Source organism: Ochotona curzoniae, unplaced genomic scaffold, assembly GCF_017591425.1.
Source record: "Ochotona curzoniae isolate NIBS_2020 unplaced genomic scaffold, NIBS_Ocur_1.0 contig_3643, whole genome shotgun sequence".
NCBI lineage: Eukaryota > Metazoa > Chordata > Mammalia > Lagomorpha > Ochotonidae > Ochotona > Ochotona curzoniae.
Window position 1 is genome coordinate 4,001,506 of NW_024465933.1, and position 21,542 is coordinate 4,023,047.

General features: G+C 41.9%; 1 protein-coding gene across 1 annotated transcript in view; it reads right to left on the minus strand.

Annotated features, from left to right (window-relative positions):
• The window catches only part of COL4A4 (collagen type IV alpha 4 chain), a 98,493-nt gene that overhangs the window by 28,667 nt on the left and 48,284 nt on the right, over window positions 1-21,542 (minus strand). The window contains exons 25-36 of the mRNA XM_040982775.1: window positions 19,922-19,990; window positions 18,073-18,180; window positions 17,094-17,312; window positions 14,841-15,002; window positions 13,376-13,546; window positions 12,723-12,866; window positions 10,857-10,964; window positions 9,829-10,010; window positions 9,050-9,113; window positions 6,641-6,715; window positions 2,381-2,488; window positions 1,656-1,763 (exon numbers count right to left, since the gene is read on the minus strand). Of these exons, the coding sequence (XP_040838709.1) occupies window positions 1,656-1,763; window positions 2,381-2,488; window positions 6,641-6,715; window positions 9,050-9,113; window positions 9,829-10,010; window positions 10,857-10,964; window positions 12,723-12,866; window positions 13,376-13,546; window positions 14,841-15,002; window positions 17,094-17,312; window positions 18,073-18,180; window positions 19,922-19,990 (1,518 nt within the window). The remainder of the gene's footprint in view (window positions 1-1,655; window positions 1,764-2,380; window positions 2,489-6,640; window positions 6,716-9,049; window positions 9,114-9,828; window positions 10,011-10,856; window positions 10,965-12,722; window positions 12,867-13,375; window positions 13,547-14,840; window positions 15,003-17,093; window positions 17,313-18,072; window positions 18,181-19,921; window positions 19,991-21,542) is intronic.

Sequence of the window (21,542 nt, forward strand, 5' to 3'; positions counted from 1 at the left end):
CAATTTTAACAGGAGGGTCATTATTTGGGATGGTGTTATAGCATCATAGCCCTGAAAACCCTTGCTTGTTTCAGCAAACTGAAAGGCTAGGAAGGAATGAAATGCAGGATGAGTGATTCACAAAGCTTTTTTCTCCTGCATCTTCACGAGCTTCAGCTTCCACACACAAGGGTGCCAATGCCCAGTTAGAGCTGTGGGGCTGGCCAGGGATCTGCAATGATCACAACCACCAGTGAAATCTAATAAAATTATAGATGATCATTTTTCTTGAAACCTAACTCATCACAATCACTACATTTTATATTAGCAACAATGTCATCGAGGATGGAGGACTCTGCAAAATTGCCTTATGATGGGAACGTTGCCCATCAAGACATGTGTAGGGCAACTCCGTCTTCAGAGCAAATGCCTTCCCTCTGCAGATGGACCACCCTGTAGCATGCTGGGAAATGTGAGTGAAGAGGAGAGAGTGTCAAAAATAGTAATTGCACTTTCAGAAAATAAAAGAATGCCAGAAAAACGAGCTTCCAACTCTTCTGAAAGTAGGTGCTTTCCCTCTTAACAGAAGTTAGCATCTGAGTGCTATGGTGAGCAGGAAGTATGTGCCAGGACAAGGAAGACAGCAAACCCAGCTAGAGGAATCTACCAAGTACGACTTGAACCTTCAATTGTTGGAAGCCAAAGGCTCGCAACCTCACAGCTACTAGCTCAGTTGTTCATCCTTCTAGATGTCTGCTTAGTAATTTATGGCACAATCCATCAACATATTTGTGAGCACCAAGGAAATATACACACTTTGCTTTTTAAAACATCACATTCTATTTGGTGATAAAAGTATTTAACTAACATGGTATCACTACACCAAGTACCCACGGATAGAATACTCTTCCAAAGTGAAAGAAATGGATTGAAACGAGACATATATCATGAGTGAGTAAGAGGGAATAAAAATTAGTTAGTAACAAGTATCATTCAATTGAATGATTTTAAATATTTTTGAACTAAAAAGTTACCTGTTCTTTTTCCATAAACTCTTTGAAGAATTGTTTTATATATTTGTATTTATATATATATATATACACAAATATTACAAACTAGACTTATAACCGCTATTACTTTTAAAGCAAATTTAAAAAGATTCAACCAAGGAAACATTTATCCAATAGAAATGATGAATTTTAGGTACACTTCGTCCATGGCACCTCATTCTTCTCATCCTTCCACATGTTGTAATCAGTAAACATGTAGTTATTCACACATACAGTTTTAAATATGTGTTTCTCTTACCAGATTATAAGCTGCATAGAGACAACAGAAACGACATTTGTTTTCTTGAAAACAGTGCACCCTGCATTTAACACTGTATCGAGGTCCTTAATAAAATAGGCTTGGATATCATAAAAAATCCCTAGATAAATGCCCTCAGGATGGAGATGGTGACACTCACATTCCAGATGCTCTCAATATGAGCAAGTCAGACTGTATGAGTACCTTTAGTGTGAGGTTAGGAAGAGAAGAAAGATGCTAACAGCATCTACCAGCAGCTCCAGGGTGAGGAGGAAAAGGCAGGAAGTGGCAGCCTCGATGAGAGAGGGTGACATGATTGCCTACAGTACCCTCAGTACGTTGATAGTTCAGGCATTATGTCAGCTCACCTTTCATTCCTGGAGGTCCTGGTATCCCTGGGTTGCCCACGAGGCCTCTTGGTCCAGGGTCCCCCATTTCTCCTGGAAGTCCCTGCCGCCCAGGTATTCCCTGGCCACCTGAGGACAGCAGGAAGGTTTGCAGATACACAGTTGATGAGGGGTTACACTCGCTGGGAGAGTCATCTATAGTCTTAATGCACAGGTAAGTAGAAACATTATTTTACTGCTTTTCCTTCCTAAACTTTAACTGGGGAGAGTTAGGAGAGAATACACTTTACAACTTTAGAAGAAGATAATGTACTGCAAAATGAAGGAAGCTGTCAATTAAGAGCTCCCCTTTTCTTCTGAGTCAGCAGAAACATTATTCATTACAATAGCATGCTGTGCGTGCAGTGTTTGCCTCAGGGGAATAGCAAGCATGCAGAGAGCATCCTGAGTGGCAAGAGGAACGGAGAAGACTGGACAGTCCTCTCTCAGCAGGGCCTTCACTGTCTGCCTGGCGCTGTGCTAAGCACTTCACAGGGGCAATCTCAGTTTTCTCCCACTGTGTGCAATGCAGAGTATTAGAACCAGCTTCTTAAGTGAAATATTAAGTTTAGGTTGCTTGCCCAAAGTCCCGGCTCTATGAAGTGGCAGAATCAAGCTAAAGTTGAGTCCACATGAAGACTGGCTCTTTCTAACACACCAACAGATGCAGGAGTGCTCATGAGTTCTCAGACTTCCTATCAATGTACCTGGATACCCAGATGATCCCAAAATGCCAGGTGATCCTGGCCTTCCAGCTGGTCCTCTGTGTCCTTGAACACCAGGCAAACCCTGCTCTCCTGGAACTCCAGAATGTCCTACAAAAGGAAGGATCAAATATTTGAGTAGTTGGGGATTGCTCCTAGAGACAGCAGAGCTACCAAGCTGTAAGAGTTAACCCTGGTTTTATTTTCTAGTCCTAATCTCTTATATTTAAAAAGTGTCCACTGAGTTGGAAGAAAATATTAAGTATTAAAAACAAAAAACCCCTAATCCCGCAACCTTAACACAAGTTAATATGTATACACAAATGTGTAAATGCTATCCTACATTTTAAATTCTGGTTTCTAAAATTAGCATTGAATCATAATTAATCTTCCAAGTGTGTCATGGTGTTTTAATTATCATGTTGAAGTGGCTAGATAATATTTTAATCAGTTATTTTTAATTTTCTCCACCTGTGGGCCACTCAAGTTATTTCTAACTCTTTACTGTTATATACAATAATTGTTATACATCCTTAGCCAACTTTTCCTTAAATAATTTTTTAAAAGAATTTCTAGGAGTTTACTAATTTAATTCTTTTAAGTGCATTTTTAAATGTTAATGTGTTTTAGTATAAATAATAGCTATTATGGAATTAGACCTTTATTTCAGAGAGTAATTCTGAAAAATAGGAACATTTTTATGTGCTGCCAAAATGTTACACTGAAGAAAATTAGGAACAACTTTAATATCTAATATTTGTCGCATTCTTGAATTGCCCAGCTGTCCTCTCGGCATCCTTCAGAGTTGAACAACCGCAACCAAGTCAGTTTCTAGAATCTCTCATATCCAGTGGATATGTCTTTTTATATTTTTAACCATCCAAAGCCGTCCCCTTCTCAAGTCAGTGACATGCTGACAGCAGCACTTCAGTAGTGCTCTGGTCTTTTTCCATATCGGTTGTTGATGCCACTGGCCAGTGGTTTAGACTGTTACACTGAATTACACTGCCACATCTACCCCAGCAGGTGCATGGTCACAATCCCCAGCGTATACTGTGTTTTAACTGAGGACCTGCTCAATTGGTTGGCTTTTTGTCTAATTTAGTAAGGATAAAATGATATTTCAGACACTATAAATTACATCTCATCTCACTAGATGAGATGATTAATTCATGTTTATGGGAGATACCAACAGTCCATGCAGAAAATCGATGATTGAATCTACAAATAAATTAAGACTGTCCCTCCGTATTCTTGGGAGGTTTGTTCCAGGATTCTCCCTTGTATACAAAACTCTTCATATAAAATGGTGCTAAATTTGCATGTAATGTTCATATACCTTCTGATATGCTTTAAATCATCTCTAGATTACTTATAATTTCTACCACAAAGTAGATGCTATGTAAATAGCTGTGTTACTGTGTTGTTCAGAAACAATGGCTAAAACCGAAAGTCTGCATATATTCAGTATTGACTCAATATTTTTCAATCTGTAGTTGGCTGGTATATCTAATACAAGGCTATGTTCCCTGACTAAATTGAACAGCAGTTAATGTCATTGTGTAATCTTATTTATCCTGAAAACATGGCTGTAGTAAGGTAAGGCAACATTGTTATCTCCAAATGAAAACAACTGCTTATTGGTCCTTACGTTTATAGAACTTCCGAGTTCATTTGTTTGCTCTGGAACACCGGAGATGGGGAGCAGCACAGGGGAAATCGGAAAGGACTGAAAGGAGAGGGGACTTAGCTCCACACAGTCATGTCATCCTGAAGCAAGTGGCAGATCTACGCCATTTCATTAAGCTCTTTCTAATTCAGTTAAGCGCACTGCAAAAGTAGGGGATTTAGGTAAACTCTATCAGTCAACAATAAGTAATTTACAAGTTCTGGGGCCTGCCTTTCCGCATCGGAAGTTAAGCCACCACATGCAAAAACATCACAGCGGCATCCCATGTGAACACCAGGTGGAGTCCCAGCTGCTCTGCTTCAGATCCAGCAACTTGTTGATAGCCTGGGAAAGGTAGAAGATGGCCCAAGTGTTTGGGTTCTTGACACCCGTACGGGAGACCTGAATGAAGCTCTTGGCTCCTGGCTTTGCCTAGACATTATGACTTTGTAGAGAATGAACCAGCAGATGGAAGATCTCTCCCTCTCTTTCTGGCTTCCAAAATACAGTAAATTTTAAAAACAAAATTACAGAAATTTAAGCAATTTAAATTATAAAAACCACAAGATACTAGGCAAATTAGCCTACAGAAAATTTTCTGGAAAAATAAGCCCAAGTGTAAAACAAATAACAGATTTGTGATTTTTATCTTAAAATTACAGACCCCACTTATTGGACTATTTTGGGTTTATAAAATCTTATTGTATTCAGAGTTTACATAAAAATACCTGTAAGTGTAGAAGATGATAATTACAGTTTCTGCTTGTGTAGTAATTTTTAATTGTGAATTTCTGTGGAAGCATCTCTCTGGATCCTCTGAGAAATCCAAATCCTATCATCTGTGTGTGACCAGTTTACAGCCGAGAAGACACTCAAACTGCCCCAGATCACAGACCCAGGACAGCAGAGGGTGACTTGCTGGCACCCCTTTTCTCTCCATCACTCCTCACATAATGCTAACCGGTATACTGTTTTCTTTAGCAAGCATACACTTCACTTACATGCTTTAATTACAATATTATGTAACCTACGTATATTTGCCCCCAACAGAGGCAAAAGACCCATCTGTAAAAGGGTGGGAAAGAAGGTGGGAGAGATGCATGTGTGGCTACAATTTCTGATATAATCAGATAAAGACAAATAAAATTTTCTGTAATAGTTCTATATTTTTTGTTATATGAAAAGTGTTCATTGCTGAAGAGAATTTTAAAATAATGCACAAAATCTGAAGTCTTTTGATTGACAAAAAGCCCCATCTACATACACATCTGGTTTACAAGCTGGTCCCTAAATTATTCACCCCAGACTCTGAGAATGTACATATATTCTGTGTGTTCCATAGAAATCCCCAGGTGGGTGTGTCTGGGTACATTTGTCTGATTTATTGACTTAAGATAAATCCTGAAAAGTCAAATTCCCCAAAAGATATGCATATTTAAAATGCTGCTGTATGCTTTCAAAAGGACCAGAAAAGTGAATTTATATTCTCCCAACATTTTTCAAAAGGAAATCTATATGAGTGTGGACCAATACAATGCAACAGAGTTGAATGCAAATGGTGCTCTGTTTGCTTAACTTCTCACTTCTCCGTGAACCCCTGAGCAGAGGCTATGTAAAGCCCAGTGCTTCCCGTCTGAGGTGTGTCATCTTTTTTTTAAAGACTTACTTATTTTTATTGGAAAGTCAGATATAAAGAGAGGAGTAGAGACAGAGAGAAATATCTTCCGTCCAATGACTCACTCCCCAAGGGACCATAATGGTTGGTGATGTGCCTATCTGAAGCCAGGAGCCAGGAGCTCTTCGGGGTCTCCCACATGATTGCAGTGTCCCAAAGCTTTGGGCCGTTCTTAACTGCTTTCCCAGGCCACAAGTAGAGAGCTGGATGGGAAGTGGGGATGCCAGGATACAAACTGGCACCAATATGGGATCGTGGGCACGTTCAAGGCAAGGACTTTAGCCAGTAAGCCGCAGTACCAGGCCCCAGGTGTGTCATCACAAGCAGCTAGTGCAGCCTCAACTGTGGACAAGACTTCCGTGAGGAGGTCACAATCTGTTCTTAGGTATTCCCTGTTAAGTGTTCCTGCTGAAGTATCATTGTGAGTGCTTCTAATGGTGACGACGTTGTAGGTCTGGTTTAGGGGGGCTGGGTTGGGTTTGGAGTAAACTCAGTGGTAGCTCCTCCCAGGCACACCTCACTTGCATTCTCAGTAGGAAAGAAAGGTCTGGACTGGTGACCTGTGATTGCTGCTGGGAGTGGTGTTGTCTGTTCATCTAGTAAAATAGTCCTCACTTTCATGGCTTACAATAGTCATTTTGGACTTTGTGAAAATTCTTTGCATGTACAGAAGAGTGAATCTCTGTCAGCATCTCCAGTTTGCATGAAAAGACTGGGAATCTTTGATCTGTAATCCTGGTGTCTAGCTTCAGGATGTCATGACAATGTTTATCCAGAATCCTTTTGATGAGCGTCATAGTTAGCGAAGGGGGAAGAAAATGCTGATACTGTCACTGCCAGCTAGAGGGACCAATGTGCTTGTTGCACATTTCAAGCTAAGTCATTGTTATTTAAACTCTAGAGAATTAGGTAAGTGTACCTTGATACCCAGGGCTACCTGGCTCTCCCTTTGGACCAGGTGAACCAAACAGACTGGCAGGATCGCCTTTGCTTCCTGTAAGAAAGAAAATGCATAGAACATTATCTAATAAAATTTGACTTGGTCTTATATAAGTCACTTAAGATTTTCATGATATTTTTCTTTATGGTCTATCTTCAATACTTCAGAACATCAAAAAAATATATTATTTCTTCTAAACAAGAATAGAGTACAAAAGACAGGATTTAAACTCTGTATACCTTTTATACTTTACAACCAGCACAATAAACTATAAGTTTCAACAAGTTTGTATTTCAAATCCAGATTTCTTCTTAAACAAGTCATTAACATTGAGTGATGATACTCTAATGTTTTAGAGACAAAACCAAATTTTCACCATGTCCACTGATTCCATTCCATTTCAATCTCTTCTATGATGGGGCCCAGCCTGGTGTTCTTATAAAAGCAAAATCTTAAGAACACAATTTCTTGATAACTTTGCAGGGCACAACACATTGCAAGCCCACTAAAGATAGGGCTGCCATTGTTGCAAGAGTCAGTTAAAGCTGTAGGAGGCAGTCACACACAGAGACCTACAGGATGGCTAGAAGCCAGTTTCAAGAAGTTCACTGAAAATGGAGCAAATAGAGCAGAGCAATGCTGGGGCTACAAGAGAATAAGAGGAGGCGGGCAGATTTTATAGCCTTTTCCCACCGAGGCTCTCTTCTAAAGGGTCCCATTTCTGCCTTGTGGAAGCATCTTTCCCAATTCCTAATCATGGCCAACTGCTGGAGGGATAGAACTTGGGTGCATCCTAAGTTAGCCAGTCTTCCACGAAGATCTGAGAATGAACAAGTGAAAATTTGATATCTTTGGCTACTAGGCCAGAAATCAAAGGGATTATCATGAATTGTCCTGATGTAGAACATGTTGAATTATAATGCAAACACTCAGAAATATTCAGAAAGTATACTGGATAGAGACTCAAGAAGCCAGAGGGCAGTCAAGAAAATAAAAAACAAAACAAAAAGCAGAACATGAAGGAAAGTGACAAATTCTGGACTGTCTGAAGTTCAACTTCCTCTCTGTGGGTTTCATTGGTCCAACTTGTCCCTCCAACACCTTGAATGCATTTCAGTTCATAGCAAATTTGGCTCAACACAAGTACAGAAAAAATGCAAGAGAGGTAAATATCATATATTTATAGAAAAGTAGAATTGGAATAGGTTCTAGATTCTGAAGCCATAAAATATCAAAATCCAAAGTGAAAATGTCCCCCTTTATAAGTATTTCAGAAGTAGAGATGTTAGTAATCGTTTCTGAGTAACTAAGCGTAGTTTGTGTTTTCTTGTGATGGTTATCACAATATTTATACAACATCTCTCCAAGTGTCAAGCACAGATCATGCTGGCAAGTAAGAAGACCGGGTGAAACATCCAATTTTGTTTAATATTACATAATTAGAATTAAAAGTATAACTGCACATTCAACCTGTGAGTTCACAGATACTGAGGTTAAGGCTAGAGTTTAAAAAGTGCACCATTTTTAAGTAAATTTGAAGAAACCATTACTCCAATGGCATACCAAGAGAGCAAAAACTTAAAGGTTTTATGCAACCATTGCAATTTAAGATATCTCCTGATTTTGTTTGCTGCTTTGTCTGGATGAAAGATTAATGAAGCCTCCCTTGCCTTAAGAGTGTTTTATCTTTGGTTGCCCTTCTATTTCGACTTCTTTGAAAACTTGATGTAGTCAGTTCTGTTACAAGGCAATATCGTTTTTGTCATAAACTGGGCAAAAGTCTGTAGGACCAAGTCTGGTGAATATTATTTTGCTAATAAAGTTTTGTTCGAACACAGCCACTTCACTCGCTTACAGAATGCCCATGCTGCTTTCTTGGAACAACAACACAGTTGAGGTATCGTTATTGAGTGCACATGACCCAAAAAGCAGATTTCTCTGATAAGATCCTCTAATGAAAACAAAAAAATTCCCTACTTTTGGCTTATGTTGAAAATAACCCAGTTTTAAGGAGCATCTGGCTAGGGAACTTTGGGGGCATTTGGCCTCTGTGTCCTGGGATGCTTGTAACCAGCACCGCGCCTGCGGAGTCCTGCGCAGTGACCCTGACTCCACAGTGAACATTGTCCATCAATGTGAATCGAGTCTCCTTGCACCTGATTGTAACCAATGGGGCTGCAGTCACTATATGGATGGCTGTAAGGATTCCCACGGAGGAGTTAGACCCGATGAGCATGCGTCAACTGTTTGGGTCCGGGGTCTAAGAAAAGCCTCTCTGGGGTTACAGTTGATGTGTTTTGTTTATCATGCGAAAGGCACTCAGTCTCAGAGTTACAAGCACTCAGGACTCTGAGTTTGACAGACAGGTACAGTAGTTCCAAGCCATACCTTTAGGTCCTCTTGTGCCGTCAAGTCCTGAAAATCCAGGAGGGCCTGCAGAACCTGGCTCACCCTGCAAATGGAATGAAAGAGAAGATCAATTCAAATTATATTCCCAACCCTACCAGCACATATGTGGTATGATCCAATAATAATTTATGTAACCAGTTGGCTTTTAGCATCTGTGTAAGTAAAGAAAGTCAAAACAGTAATGGTATCACAACACTTGGATTTAAAGTTTGTGATGACTAATTTGGAACTAATATTATGAGAAATCAAATCACACCAAACACTTTTAAAAATCCATGTTATTATGAAAGATATGTTATACTATAAATTTTCCAAAAGAATGAGATAGGCTACTATATTTCATGTATCCTGGCTACTCAGGGGTGTTTTACTCATGATTGTTAAGACAAATGTGTTTACAGCAAAGTCTGTAACATCTGATATTGGATAGGAGAAATTAGAACACAGACTTTGGGTGGTCTTTCACAATGATTTTTCATTCCGATAAACCAGGGGTCTTGGCAAGCCTCTATGGAGCTTTTCAGAGCACACTGCAGTATGAAGACTCTGTAACTTGTTCATCTACATTAGGGGAGCCAAGTATGAATGTTAGACAGAAAGTTCAGCTGTACCGGGGCCTTTTCAAGGGTTCTGTTATTCCTTTGCATTCTAAAAGCCACCGAAAGGCAATGATGACACTCAGGTAAATGAAGACTATGAGTATCCTATGGGCAGAAGAACTTTGCTATTTCTTCCCTAACACAACAGTAATGTCTTACCTGGTCACCTGGAAATCCTGGAAAACCAATGATTCCTGTCATTCCGGGTGAGCCTGGAGGCCCAGGAGGCCCGGGTAACCCTGGTTGTCCATTTCTGCCAGGCTCACCCCTGTGGAATCCAGGTGGTCCGAGTCTTCCCGGCTCTCCTCTTCTCCCTGGCATCCCGGAACTTCCTTTATCACCTGGTGAGGTTGGGAATGTTACAAACCTCTTGGCAGAAATCCTGGGCTAGCCAACAGTCGTGATGAGGGATGAGGGACTCAGTCCTACTTTTAGGAGAGGAAACCAGAGATGGGGGGTAGGGGGATCCTGCTTCTTGCCCCCAGTCACATCCTAGTAGTTTCTGGTTTCATCAGACTCCTTGTAAACTCCTGACTGTGCAGCAGTCTCACTGTAAAGTCCTGACTAAGTGCTGACACAGGAGGACAGATGCATGATCGTTTGCTTCAGCACATTCACCTGACAAATGAGGACATATCAGAGCTACATAATTTTATTCCTAACAGCTGATTAGAGAGCCAAGCCAAGAACCCAGATTTCATGGAGATATGTCTGGACTTAAAATATTAGAGAGTACATATGTAATTGCTAACGTTCTCAAGAATGGTAATGCTTGCTGGAATGCCAGGATCCCTGGCCACCTCAGACCTGCATCCAGATTCCATATTTTTACAAGATGCTCGAGTGACTCATGCACACAATCACTTAAGGGAACCAGTGAAAATGACTGGGACAGGAACTTAAACAGCAGCTTCTAAGAACACACATCCTTTAACCCTGGAGGCAGTATTTGAAATGTATGTGGAGGTTGGTCCTAGCTTGAAACATCCAAATCTATAAATACATATGAACTTCAGTTTTAGAGTGGAAAAATACTAATGTGCCCCAAAGTTCATTAGTGTCTGTTGTCTGTTTTTATATAAAAACAACCTTTCCTAATCTCAGTGTTATTGGGAAAGCTGCCACACATGGTATGCTTGAAGGACCTGTAAAGAGAGGAGATATGCTTCAGAACCTTAAGCATGTACCTCTTTCTCCTGGCAATCCACCATCTCCAGGCGCTCCAGGGTCCCCGGTTTTGCCCTTCTTGGAAATGACAGCCATCTCTCCTTCATCTCCAGGAGGTCCTCTCTCTCCTTAAGGAATCATCACGCAAGAGCCAAACACACAGAAGCATCACACACAAAATTCCTTGGTGACTGTCCTTCACTCCCAGTGCATAAATCCTTGTTCAACCACCTATGCTGTGCTTAGATTTACAGATCACACAGTAGTAACACCATTGGCTGATCTAAAGGAAGGGGCTGTGCTTCTTCCATTCCCAGGTGCACTTGTACCACTTGACCAGCCAGAGAGTCTACTGTGAATGTTCAGGAAATGAACATCAACTGAAGGAGTCTCCAATTCAGGAGTTGAGACAGGTTTGAGAAACAGTAGCCTACATTAATTCCTCTTTATTCCATAAAATCAAAGTTGCTCACCTATTTCTGGTTTCTCAAAGGCTAGACACTTATCCTAATGTAACTATCCACACAGAGACATCTAAAAGGTAGGAAGAGTACAACATACTGTTTGTTATACTGTCCAGTTTACCAGGTACAGGTTGGGGTTCAAACTGGGCAAGAGACGATTAGGAACAATTCAAGATTTTATAGCAAGTTGTTAAACCATTGTCTATTATGAATAGATGACAGTAGCGGTTATGTTATGGTGATGATATTCATACCATGGCAATCAAACATGAAACTCAGGGTGATTTTTTTAAAAAGCCAAAGTGTTAGTTTGCTAGCACATCACTGGCATGAACACCATTTTTAAAGTCTTGTGCAATAATTGTATAACATTCTAGCATGCCAAAAATAACTGCCCAACACACTTAAGACATATAATTTGCAAGTCAGCAAAACAATGAAATAAAAATAAAAACATTATCAATCAACTAAGAGGAAAAAATCATCAGAGTTAAATACAATACTATTTCTTCAAAGGGCTTTAAGGACAAAAATGTTTCTAAAAATTGTCAACCATTTGTTCTCAACCCTGGAAAAGAAATGTGGCAGTCACCCGCAAGGGTCAGGGCTGAGACCAATCTGAGCACTTGGCTCACTTGGCTGGCTTGGGCGCTGCACCTCCCAGTGGTCTTGAAACCTTTGGTTTTCGAGTTATGACAATCCTTCAACTGAAGCATTGTGGAAGCCCTCCTCATGGTGCAGCCAAGCCTCTCTGGTCCAGAGGTTGGAACATAAGAACTCCAGGACCAGACCCCGTGGGCTGTCTTGGGAACAACCATGAGCTATGGTTGGCTTTGATACTTTTCCAAGGCTGGAAGAAACATCGCAAAGCACTGAACTTGCACACACACACAAAAATAACTCATCTCATGTGAAAATGATAGGAAGTTCAGATTTCAGTGTTCGTTAATAGAAAGCTGTGGAGAATTTCAATTTTATGTTCCTGTGCTCTTTGTGGCTGCTTCCATGCTGCAGAGGCCCAGTTGAGTGGCTGTGACTGAGACCACAGTACCAGCAAAGCCTGAAATATTTATTATCAGCTTTCACATAGAAATTGAAGCAGAGGCTGAGGGACAGAGGCTTTGCCTGTGTCTCCTTAAAGAGGATCAAGCTCTCTGAAAACCAAAGAGCTATAAATAATGAACAAGAAATACTTCCACTTTCTATTAATGGGACAGTTAAAGCACCTACTGTCATCACATATATGATGAAGAGGTAAGGATAATGAAATTTGTTTAAAATTCTAAAACCAAAACCACAAAATTAAAAGAATGAGGAACCCAAGCTGCAGAATAGCGCCATTCCTTCCCAGAGCTCACATGCTGAGGCTCTGATGTAGCGCTGAACACACATACCCATCTCCCTACTGTCACATGCACTCACCTTTAGCACCTCTTGCTCCCTGGTCTCCCAGAGGACCAGGCCAACCCTGCTCTCCAATTTCTCCCTTCCTGCCTGGCTCTCCCTCTGGTCCTGGCCTTCCTCTCTCTCCAGGGAAACCTCTGAAACCAGGCAGCCCTTGGGGTCCTGATAAAACGAGAACACACATTTTTAGGAAAGCATTGTCAAAGCTGGCAAAAGGCTTTCATCTGTGCTCCCTGTCATCCACTTAAAGATACAAAGCTGCACTTTGAGTTTGTGCTGAAAGCAAACACCAGGTGTCAATTATATTTAGTAGATGTGCTCCCCTATGCCCTTCCACTCTACGCACCTTGAGTGTAGACCCTGATATATCTGAGTCCCGATACATTCGTGATGTAAAAGGACTGATGTGGGGATGACCCTGACCCTAGGCCATCAGTGAAACCCAGATGTCTTTGAAGGGTTTAGGGATCCTGATGTCCCCATGCCTACAGATCCCGTGTGTGTATTTACTCCAGAACATGCTGCCATTGGAAATAATACAGAGGATGAGACGAGGCGAGACAGGGTAAAGTAAATTCTATGAGTACAGCCTTCCATGGCAGGCTTCACTAGATGGAGGAGTTTAGGTTTATAAATCGAGGGAAACGATGGTCTTCCATCGTTCAACCTACCTTTCAGGCCTGGAAAGCCAGGTAATCCATCTTCCCCCAAAAGGCCTGGGATTCCTGGAGGCCCTGGGGGTCCATCGACCCCTGGCCGGCCTGGAAACCCGGGGAGGCCCTTCATTCCAGCTGGTCCAGGAGGCCCCATATCTCCTCGTGGCCCTTTCCAACCTGGGATGCCTGAGAGGAACCACAGTGCCAACAGTAAGAATGACGAGAGAAGACAACACTGGTTTCACACGGTCTGGAAAAGCCCTCATGGTAGCCTAGATTATGTATCTATGGCCCACTAACTATAAGCAAAACGCTATTTATTGACTAAAATAACAATAGTCACTTTACACCTGAGTATATATTTTTTTCTAGATGCTTTCAGAAGAGATCATTTTGTACATTTCCCAATAGGAGTATACAAGATTATAAAGAATATTCTTAATTAACAACAACCAAAAAAAAAAAAAGAAAAAAAAACTAGAAGAGATAGAAGAGAGGGCACAAATTTTCTTTTTCTTTGGATCTACTCTTGAGTAAGAAAAACTAACAAATGAAAACTTTCTCAGTGCTCGCTGAGGCTCTGGCCAAATGTGGCTCAGCCAGGCCATTAGCCCTGATGAGAGAACTGTAGGATTGTTGGTACTAGACATAGACTTGTAATGACAAGTCTTGCCCCAGTGCCGTTTTGTTTTGTTTTCCAATGGCCTTACTCCTATATTTGGATAAAAAGCAATCCTATTTAAAGAACAGAGTCAACAATCTGAACGATGAAATAAAGATCATATTGGAAATAACTCCTGCTATGGTCTCCATGTGCCTCCCACCCCGACCCTGCCTCTGCCGCCTAACTCAGATATGGAATTGATCATCAGGCACCATCTATGAGGAATGATTCCTCACTAGATCCCAGAACTTCTGGACCCTTGATCCTAGCTTCCTGAACTGCAAGAAGTGCCTTTGTGTTTCTCAACCACCTCCTCTAAAGTATTTTGTAAGAACAGCCCACGTGTTCTGACTGCCTCTTAGCACCTTGTGCCGTGAGATGGGCCTTCGTAGGTCTCTTTCACTCCTACATGACTTTCCTGGATATACCAGGAATGCAAGATCCTAATGGTTTTCAGTGCGGCTATTTCTCAAGGTTATATTTGTGAATATATTGGACATATGACAATGCTTCTCCCCAGGTGTCAGGCAGTATTTCTTGCAGGCTACAATAAAGTACCGGTTTCCAGGCTTGGTACTGCTCTCAGAGAAGGCAACCCATTGAGCAGACAGCCTCCAGCCAGCCCCACTTGTCTAACTCCCAGGGCACTTACACCACATGGGGAAATGACACAAACCAACAAGAAACTCACAGGTCCCTAAGTGCTTTGTCTCTGACCCAGGACTCCTGCTTCTGCCAGCATCCAGCAAAGAGCAAGAAGTGAGTCATTAATCTGCAGGTGGAGTGAGCTCCAGACCCTTCCCAGTGGACACTTACCTGGGCTTCCTGGAGCACCGGGGAGCCCTGGAGGCCCTGGAGTCCCTGCAGCGCCTTTGTCACAGGAATGGCCAGGTGGGCCTGGGACCCCTGGAAACCCAGCACCACCTTCTCTGCCCTTGGGACCCTTGAGCCCTGGCAATCCGGGAGGGCCAGCAACCCCTGAAATGACATAGCCATCCATGACATTCATGGTCTTGAGCCAGGAGTTCATGCATACCCACCCTGGAAATAAACACGGGGATCCTGGCTCAGGGCTCTAACGAATTCTCTGGATCATTCCTCTAGTGAGCTCCAGGTAAGTGGAAAAACATCTCAAATTGCTAAATTTCTTGATAAGGTTATACGGATTACCAAAAAAAATTGCTTATGCAAATAAGAAGCCAGATTTTAATTAGCCTCTAATGTTGTAAAAGGCTTTACACCAAATTTCAATATCAACAAACCCAGTTTGTACTGTTAGAATTCACATTTTTAAGAGCTTTCATGACTCACACTGTCAAATTCCAGCTTGATACAAAGACAGTTTCATAAGCTTCAAAAGGAAAGCTAATACCCCCATAATTAATTGTACGTTTTAATCAAAGGACCTATTTCATTTTCCCATTTTTGATGTATTTTGGTCCATATGTTTACATTTTTAAAATAGTAATTACTCTGCACAATTACTGCATTATTTAACATGCATGTTAATCTATATTTTATTATAATCTTTATAAATATGTCGACAGTATTTGTGTATGTGTTACCCAACTCTCTATTTTTCCATCTGTCCCTCTGCTAAAAAAAATCTCCAAGAAAGACTATTTTACTATCTACAACTTTTATCTTCTGCTTAGCACTTCTCTTAGTACATTTTCCAAGTAAAATCATTACAAAATGATTTTTATTGACTTGCAGATGATTATTTTATCTGTTCCCGTGTTGTTGTGTCTCTGGGTGTATCTGGACTTAACACACTATCAGGATGCTCTTTGAGCAAAACCAGTGACTTAGCTTTTTCTTACCCTGCACTTTTCCTATTCAGCTGCCCCTCGGTGTCCATGAGGCTGTGGTACCAGGACCCACTGCAGAGTCCAGAACCTGAGGATGCTCAACTGGTTTAGTTGCTCTAGCCTTTGCACACCAACTGTGCAAATTCTCCTATATAATCTAAATCATCTCTTAAATACTTACACTATTTAGCATAATGTAAATCCCATGGAAATAGCTGATAATTTAAAAGTCTGTATGCATTAACTGCAGGTACAATTTCTTTAAAAAATATTTTGATCCAGTGTCGGTTGAATTTGCAGAAGTTATGTCAATGGACACAGAGTGATGGCCGTGCTCATACAGGCTAGTAGGTGCCTTGGGTGCCTGGTAAGCATTGGCCTATGCGCTATTAGAAGAGAGCCAGACTGTGTTTGAAAGGTTGGGCCTGAGTGCCCCACCTTGATCGCCAACACCAAGGGGCTCACAGGTATCAGGACTGCCAGGCCCCGGTCCCGAAGGAATGGATCCTAAACCCAACCTATACTGTTCTGAGCCCTGCGCCGCTCAGACCCTTATAACCTGTGGTGCCTGCCTTCAACAGGGCCATGACAGTGACACTGTCATATGGAAATGACAGTGACACTGTCATATGGAAATGACAGTGAGCAGGTCACTAGCCCGTGTCCTTCGTGTTTTGCAGTGGTCATGTACTTCCCTGAACCCCATGCAGGCAGACATCCAGCAGCTGCCCAGCATGGCTGAGTTGACTGAGCCACAGTGAGCTCCCCTGTCGACAAAACACAATGGAAAGGCAACCCAGGAAACACAGTTTACTGGGGATGTAGTCAGGGCTGGCCTGTGCCATAGCTGGTGAAGCTATTATCTGTGATGCCAGCATCCCATGAATGCCAGTTCACAGGGGTATCCTGCTTCCGAGCCATCTCCCTACTACTGCCCCGGGAAAGAAACAGATGAGGGGCTAAGTGCTGGTTGCTGACGACAAAGTAGGAAACCTGGGTGCAGCTCCTGGCTGCATTCTGGCCCAGTTCCATTTGGAGATGGAAGAACTCTCACTCTGACTCTGTAACTGCCTTTCACAAAGTAAATAAATCTTCGGAAAAAAAAAAAAAAGATGTAACCAGTACCCATGAACTTGAAAGAAGGTGCTTGGTGGAAAATGTTATGCCCTGTGAAGCTGTTAAGGCGAACATTCTTGAGTGATCTATTCCAAAACCTGAGCTAGCTTCATAAACCGCAACTGCACCTGAAAGCTCATACCTTCAGCTCCAGGGCATCCCACATCTCCTCTAGATCCTTTGGTCCCCGGTTCTCCCGGAAGACCCCTGTTCCCTGGGGGGCCCGGGGGGCCAAATGCGGGGTCTCCTGGGATTCCTCTCTGGCCATTCATTCCGGGTAGACCTGGAGGACCTGGGAGCCCATCGGGAGAGGATCCTTTTTCACCTCCAAAACCTGGATCTCCCATGTCCCCTCGGAAACCTGTATAACAAAAATGGTATAGATTGCTACACGTGCAAGTACAGAATGTATATACAGATGCAGATGTACAGATGACAACTTTGAGAAAAACATGTTTCTGTAAGCTGTGGTAATGCTACTAATATTCAGAACAGCTTAGCTATTGTTGCTTTCTTTTGTAGAAAGATAAATTGATGCTTCCCCAATCAAGCTTAAACTCTCTAGCTATTCATTTTGTGTGGACCGAACAGTTTGAAGAACTTGGTAGACTAAAGGTAGAACAAAGCTTGGAAGCGTATAGCTACCATCATCTACAAGTTATGACAACACAGCAAAGGGGTGAGTGTTGTGGTGTGTTAGATTAAGCTTCTGTTTAGTGTGACCATGCAGCAATCTGGAGTGTTGCCTCCAGCACTGAAGTCTTGCTTCCGCTTCTGCTCCAGGTTTTTGCTAATGTAATGCTGAGCAGTAGCAAAGGATAGCATCCCTGCCACCTACATAGGAAACCTGGATGGAGCCTCTTGCTTTCAGCTAAGGCCTGGCCCAGCACTGGCTAAGGTGGACATTTGAAGAACGAATCAGGACGGGCAGGACTCTATATATGTATCATTATTTCTCTCTTTCTCACTCACTCTGCTTTTCAAGTAAATAAAAAGTATCTTTTTAAATTTCTTACTTATGCAGGAATTCTTAGACATTTACTTATGGAAATCGTCCCTCGTTAGGAATATTTTAAAGTGCCTGAGAAGTAGTCCCAAAGCAACAATGGCATTTCACTTACCAGGGGGACCTGGCATTCCCGATCTTCCCGGCTGGCCACGTTGGCCTTTCCGCCCATCCAAGCACCTTGGACCTGGAGCACCCGGGGGCCCTGGGAATCCCTTTAGACCTAAGCAATAACAGTAAGACCCAGCCTCAATTAAGCAAGAATCAAATGGAAACAAATGAGATTGAAAAAACAAAGCCCATGTTGCCTTCTTAGATTATTCCCCTTCTGTGGGAGTGACAACATTGCCCTTCCCTGGTTTGCACGTCACATTAGGAGCATGTGCTGTATGTAAGAATTTGTCAGAGAATCGTTTTGCCAAGGTCATTTCTAAGAAATCACACCAAGGAAGGATTCCTTCTGAGGCCACACACACAACCATTCAGATGCACTTGGAGGAACCAAGTCTGTACACCTACTTCGTCCTTACAGTAAGGTCCCTAAACTAACCTGACCAGAAAGCACCAGATTTAAGACCAAAAACAATTTCTGTTTCAATAACAGATCAAACAAACAAAAAAACACAACCTCTGTGATTTCCTGTGCTTTTTAGGATTTTAGAAGTCATGAATCTCAAAGAAAGCACAACTACCAACCAGGAAAGACACCAATAAGTAAAAACAAATATTCACACAGTAAGCCAGTAATCCTTCATCCTCTTGATATTATAGTGCCATTGCCTTGGGAAGAGTGGACTGTGCTCCCTTGTCCTTTGACCTTGGGCTAAGGCACGTGACTTGCTGTTGAACCATGGATGTTAATGACCATGATACAACCTAAGATGTGAGGTGACTTGGTGCAGCTGGGTCTTCATGTTGTGTTGCAGACCCAAATGTAACATGGGGCCAGGAACAAAGCCAACAGAGGCCACCTCAGAGCAGCTGATCCCCCACCCATGTGATGACCCATCTGAAAGAAAAGAAGTACTTGTGACTCATGGAGATTTTGAGTTGTTGCACAACACTCTGATGATGACAGAGGGCGCTAGAGAGTCCCTGGTCACCCAGCCTGGAAATGCTTTGTGGACACGAAATGTCTCCTTGAATAGCTAGAATACTGCTTCGTAATGAATCAGTTTCAGTAAACCCTGAAGACATTGTTTTTTAAACAGGAGGAGGAGACAGAGAGGAAGATCTTCTGTCCACTGTTTCACTCCCCAAGTGGCCGCAATCGCTGAAGCTGAGCCCATCCAAAGCCAGGAGCCTGGAGCCCCTTTGGGGTCTTCCACACTGGTGCAGGGTCCCCAGGCTTTAGGCTGTCCTTGACTGCCCTCCCAGACCACATGGATGGGAAGCGGGGCTGCCAGGATTAGAACAGGCGCCCATATGGGATCCTGGCATGAGCAAGGTGAAGACTTGAGCCGCTAGGCCATTGCACTGCGTCCGGAATCTTTTAAAAACAAAGCCCTTTTTATAACATTGGGTTTGATTCAAATGAAGCGGGTGCAAGAAAGTACAGACAAGAGCATGGATGCATTGGAAACTTTTCATAATGTTTCTGGTCAGAAGTTGACTATAGTGTAACGTACTATTTGTGAGCAAATGCTGGTTTTTCACTCTTGGAGCACTGGGGTAGAAAAAAAGGCATGGTTTTAGAGTTTTGGAATGGCAAGCAATTAACACGCGTTCAGATCAAGGTGAGTTTTTGTTGCAGAGAGATTTTTAAAGGCTATCTGTAGTATATTCATACTTACACACTAGAAGTCCAATAATGTATTACAACAGATACTGTTTTCCCCTAGTGTCATCGCTCCTCAGACTTTACATGATTCTGGAAATGACCTAAGGAGCCATCTGAAGCTTTGTGTCTATCCTTCCAACTCTCTCACTTGGGGAATGTGTAACACACTAATCATTGCTATTACCTGGAGGTCCAGCAAATCCTGGAAGGCCTGGCATACCAGGGTAGGTTATGTTACAAAGAATTGTGTCACCTGGAACAAAAAAATGAAATCAATATTCACATAACTGACAGATCAAGCTGATGTTACTTTGAAAGACAACCTGCTTGAGATACTTTCATTTAACTTATACACAATTAAAAGCAAAAGGCTCCTCCCACATCAGGCTGCTTTTATATCAAATTTCTAGACCTTTTCTAAAATCTGATGTTCAACAGTCAAAATACCTACAAATGTAATGGAAATAAGGAAAATATCGATTCTGAGAACTACCCATTTTAATAATCTTGAAAAATAATGTAAGCATTGACCTTTTGGTAACTAGATAATGGAATCAGAAGCCTTGGCAAGCCATGAGACAGCAGCCAGCATCCAGCACGGACATCAGAAGACACAGCTCCTGGTGCAGACGAAGGAAAGCTGGGTGCAGGAACAGACTGGCCTGGGTGCGAAGATCAACAGGACACTCACTTCCCTACCGCTTGACATTTTAGTAACACCCCCATTTCAGTGAGTGAGGAAAATAAGATTCCAAAGCTTTGTTCCTTACAAGGGAAACGGAATGTTTCTTTTTTTATAATAATAAAAAAAAAATACTATGAGAGGGTTTCAAACAGTTTGTGGGAAAAAAAGATGGAATTAAGGGGCAAGTTTATTAAGGTAGAAGATTAATGCAGTAGTTAATACGGTCCCTTGGGATGCTAGGAACCCTACAGAGTGCCCAGGCTTAAGTCCTGGCTTTGCTTCCTCCAGCTCTAACGATGCATTCCCTGGGAGTGGGGGATGGCTGACGAGACATGACTTCAGTGCTTAGGTCTCTGCTATACGTGGGAGACTCGGGCTGGGTTCTCGGCTCCCGCCTTCTCCCTGGCACCACTTTGTCTGGCTTCTCTGGGCACTGGGGAGTGAACCAGCATCGTGTGTGGTTCACACATTTGTCTCTTTGCCTCTTCACCTCTCTCCCTCTCTTTCATTCCTTCCCTCTTCCCCTTTTTCTTTCTGCTTTTCTTATAAACACATTTTTTAAAGGTAAGTTTATTTCAGTGTGAAAAAATTTGAAATGCATGTTTTTGCAGTATGCACTTTCCATGTACTGTTTCAACAGTCTTCATAGCTCATAATGTATTATCTCACGTACTCTCATCTCAGAAACATAGGAGACGAATAAAAACATTACATGTGACTGGGTCCTGCACTAATTTACACTTTATCAAATACTAAGGTGTTGGTCTGTCTGTGTTGGCAAAGCAGTATTCTAAAACTTCACAATGAACAGCAAAGCCCAAGGTATACTTACCTACTACAAATCTTAAATGGACCTCTTTTTTGCCATCTTCTTAAAAAACTTTAGCTACAATCCTGAAAGTCACTTTAGTATTTGCAATTAATATAATTGTCATACAAGAATATATTTAAAACTCTTCCTAGAATGCTTACAAATGATTTTTTGTGTGTAATGGTTTTGTAAATGTTTTTAAAACTAAAATGCACAGCATTAACTTAAAAGATTGTGAAAAAAAGATACTGTGAATAGAAATGCAATTTTAACATAGATTATGTGAGTTGATTCCAGAAAATTAATAAA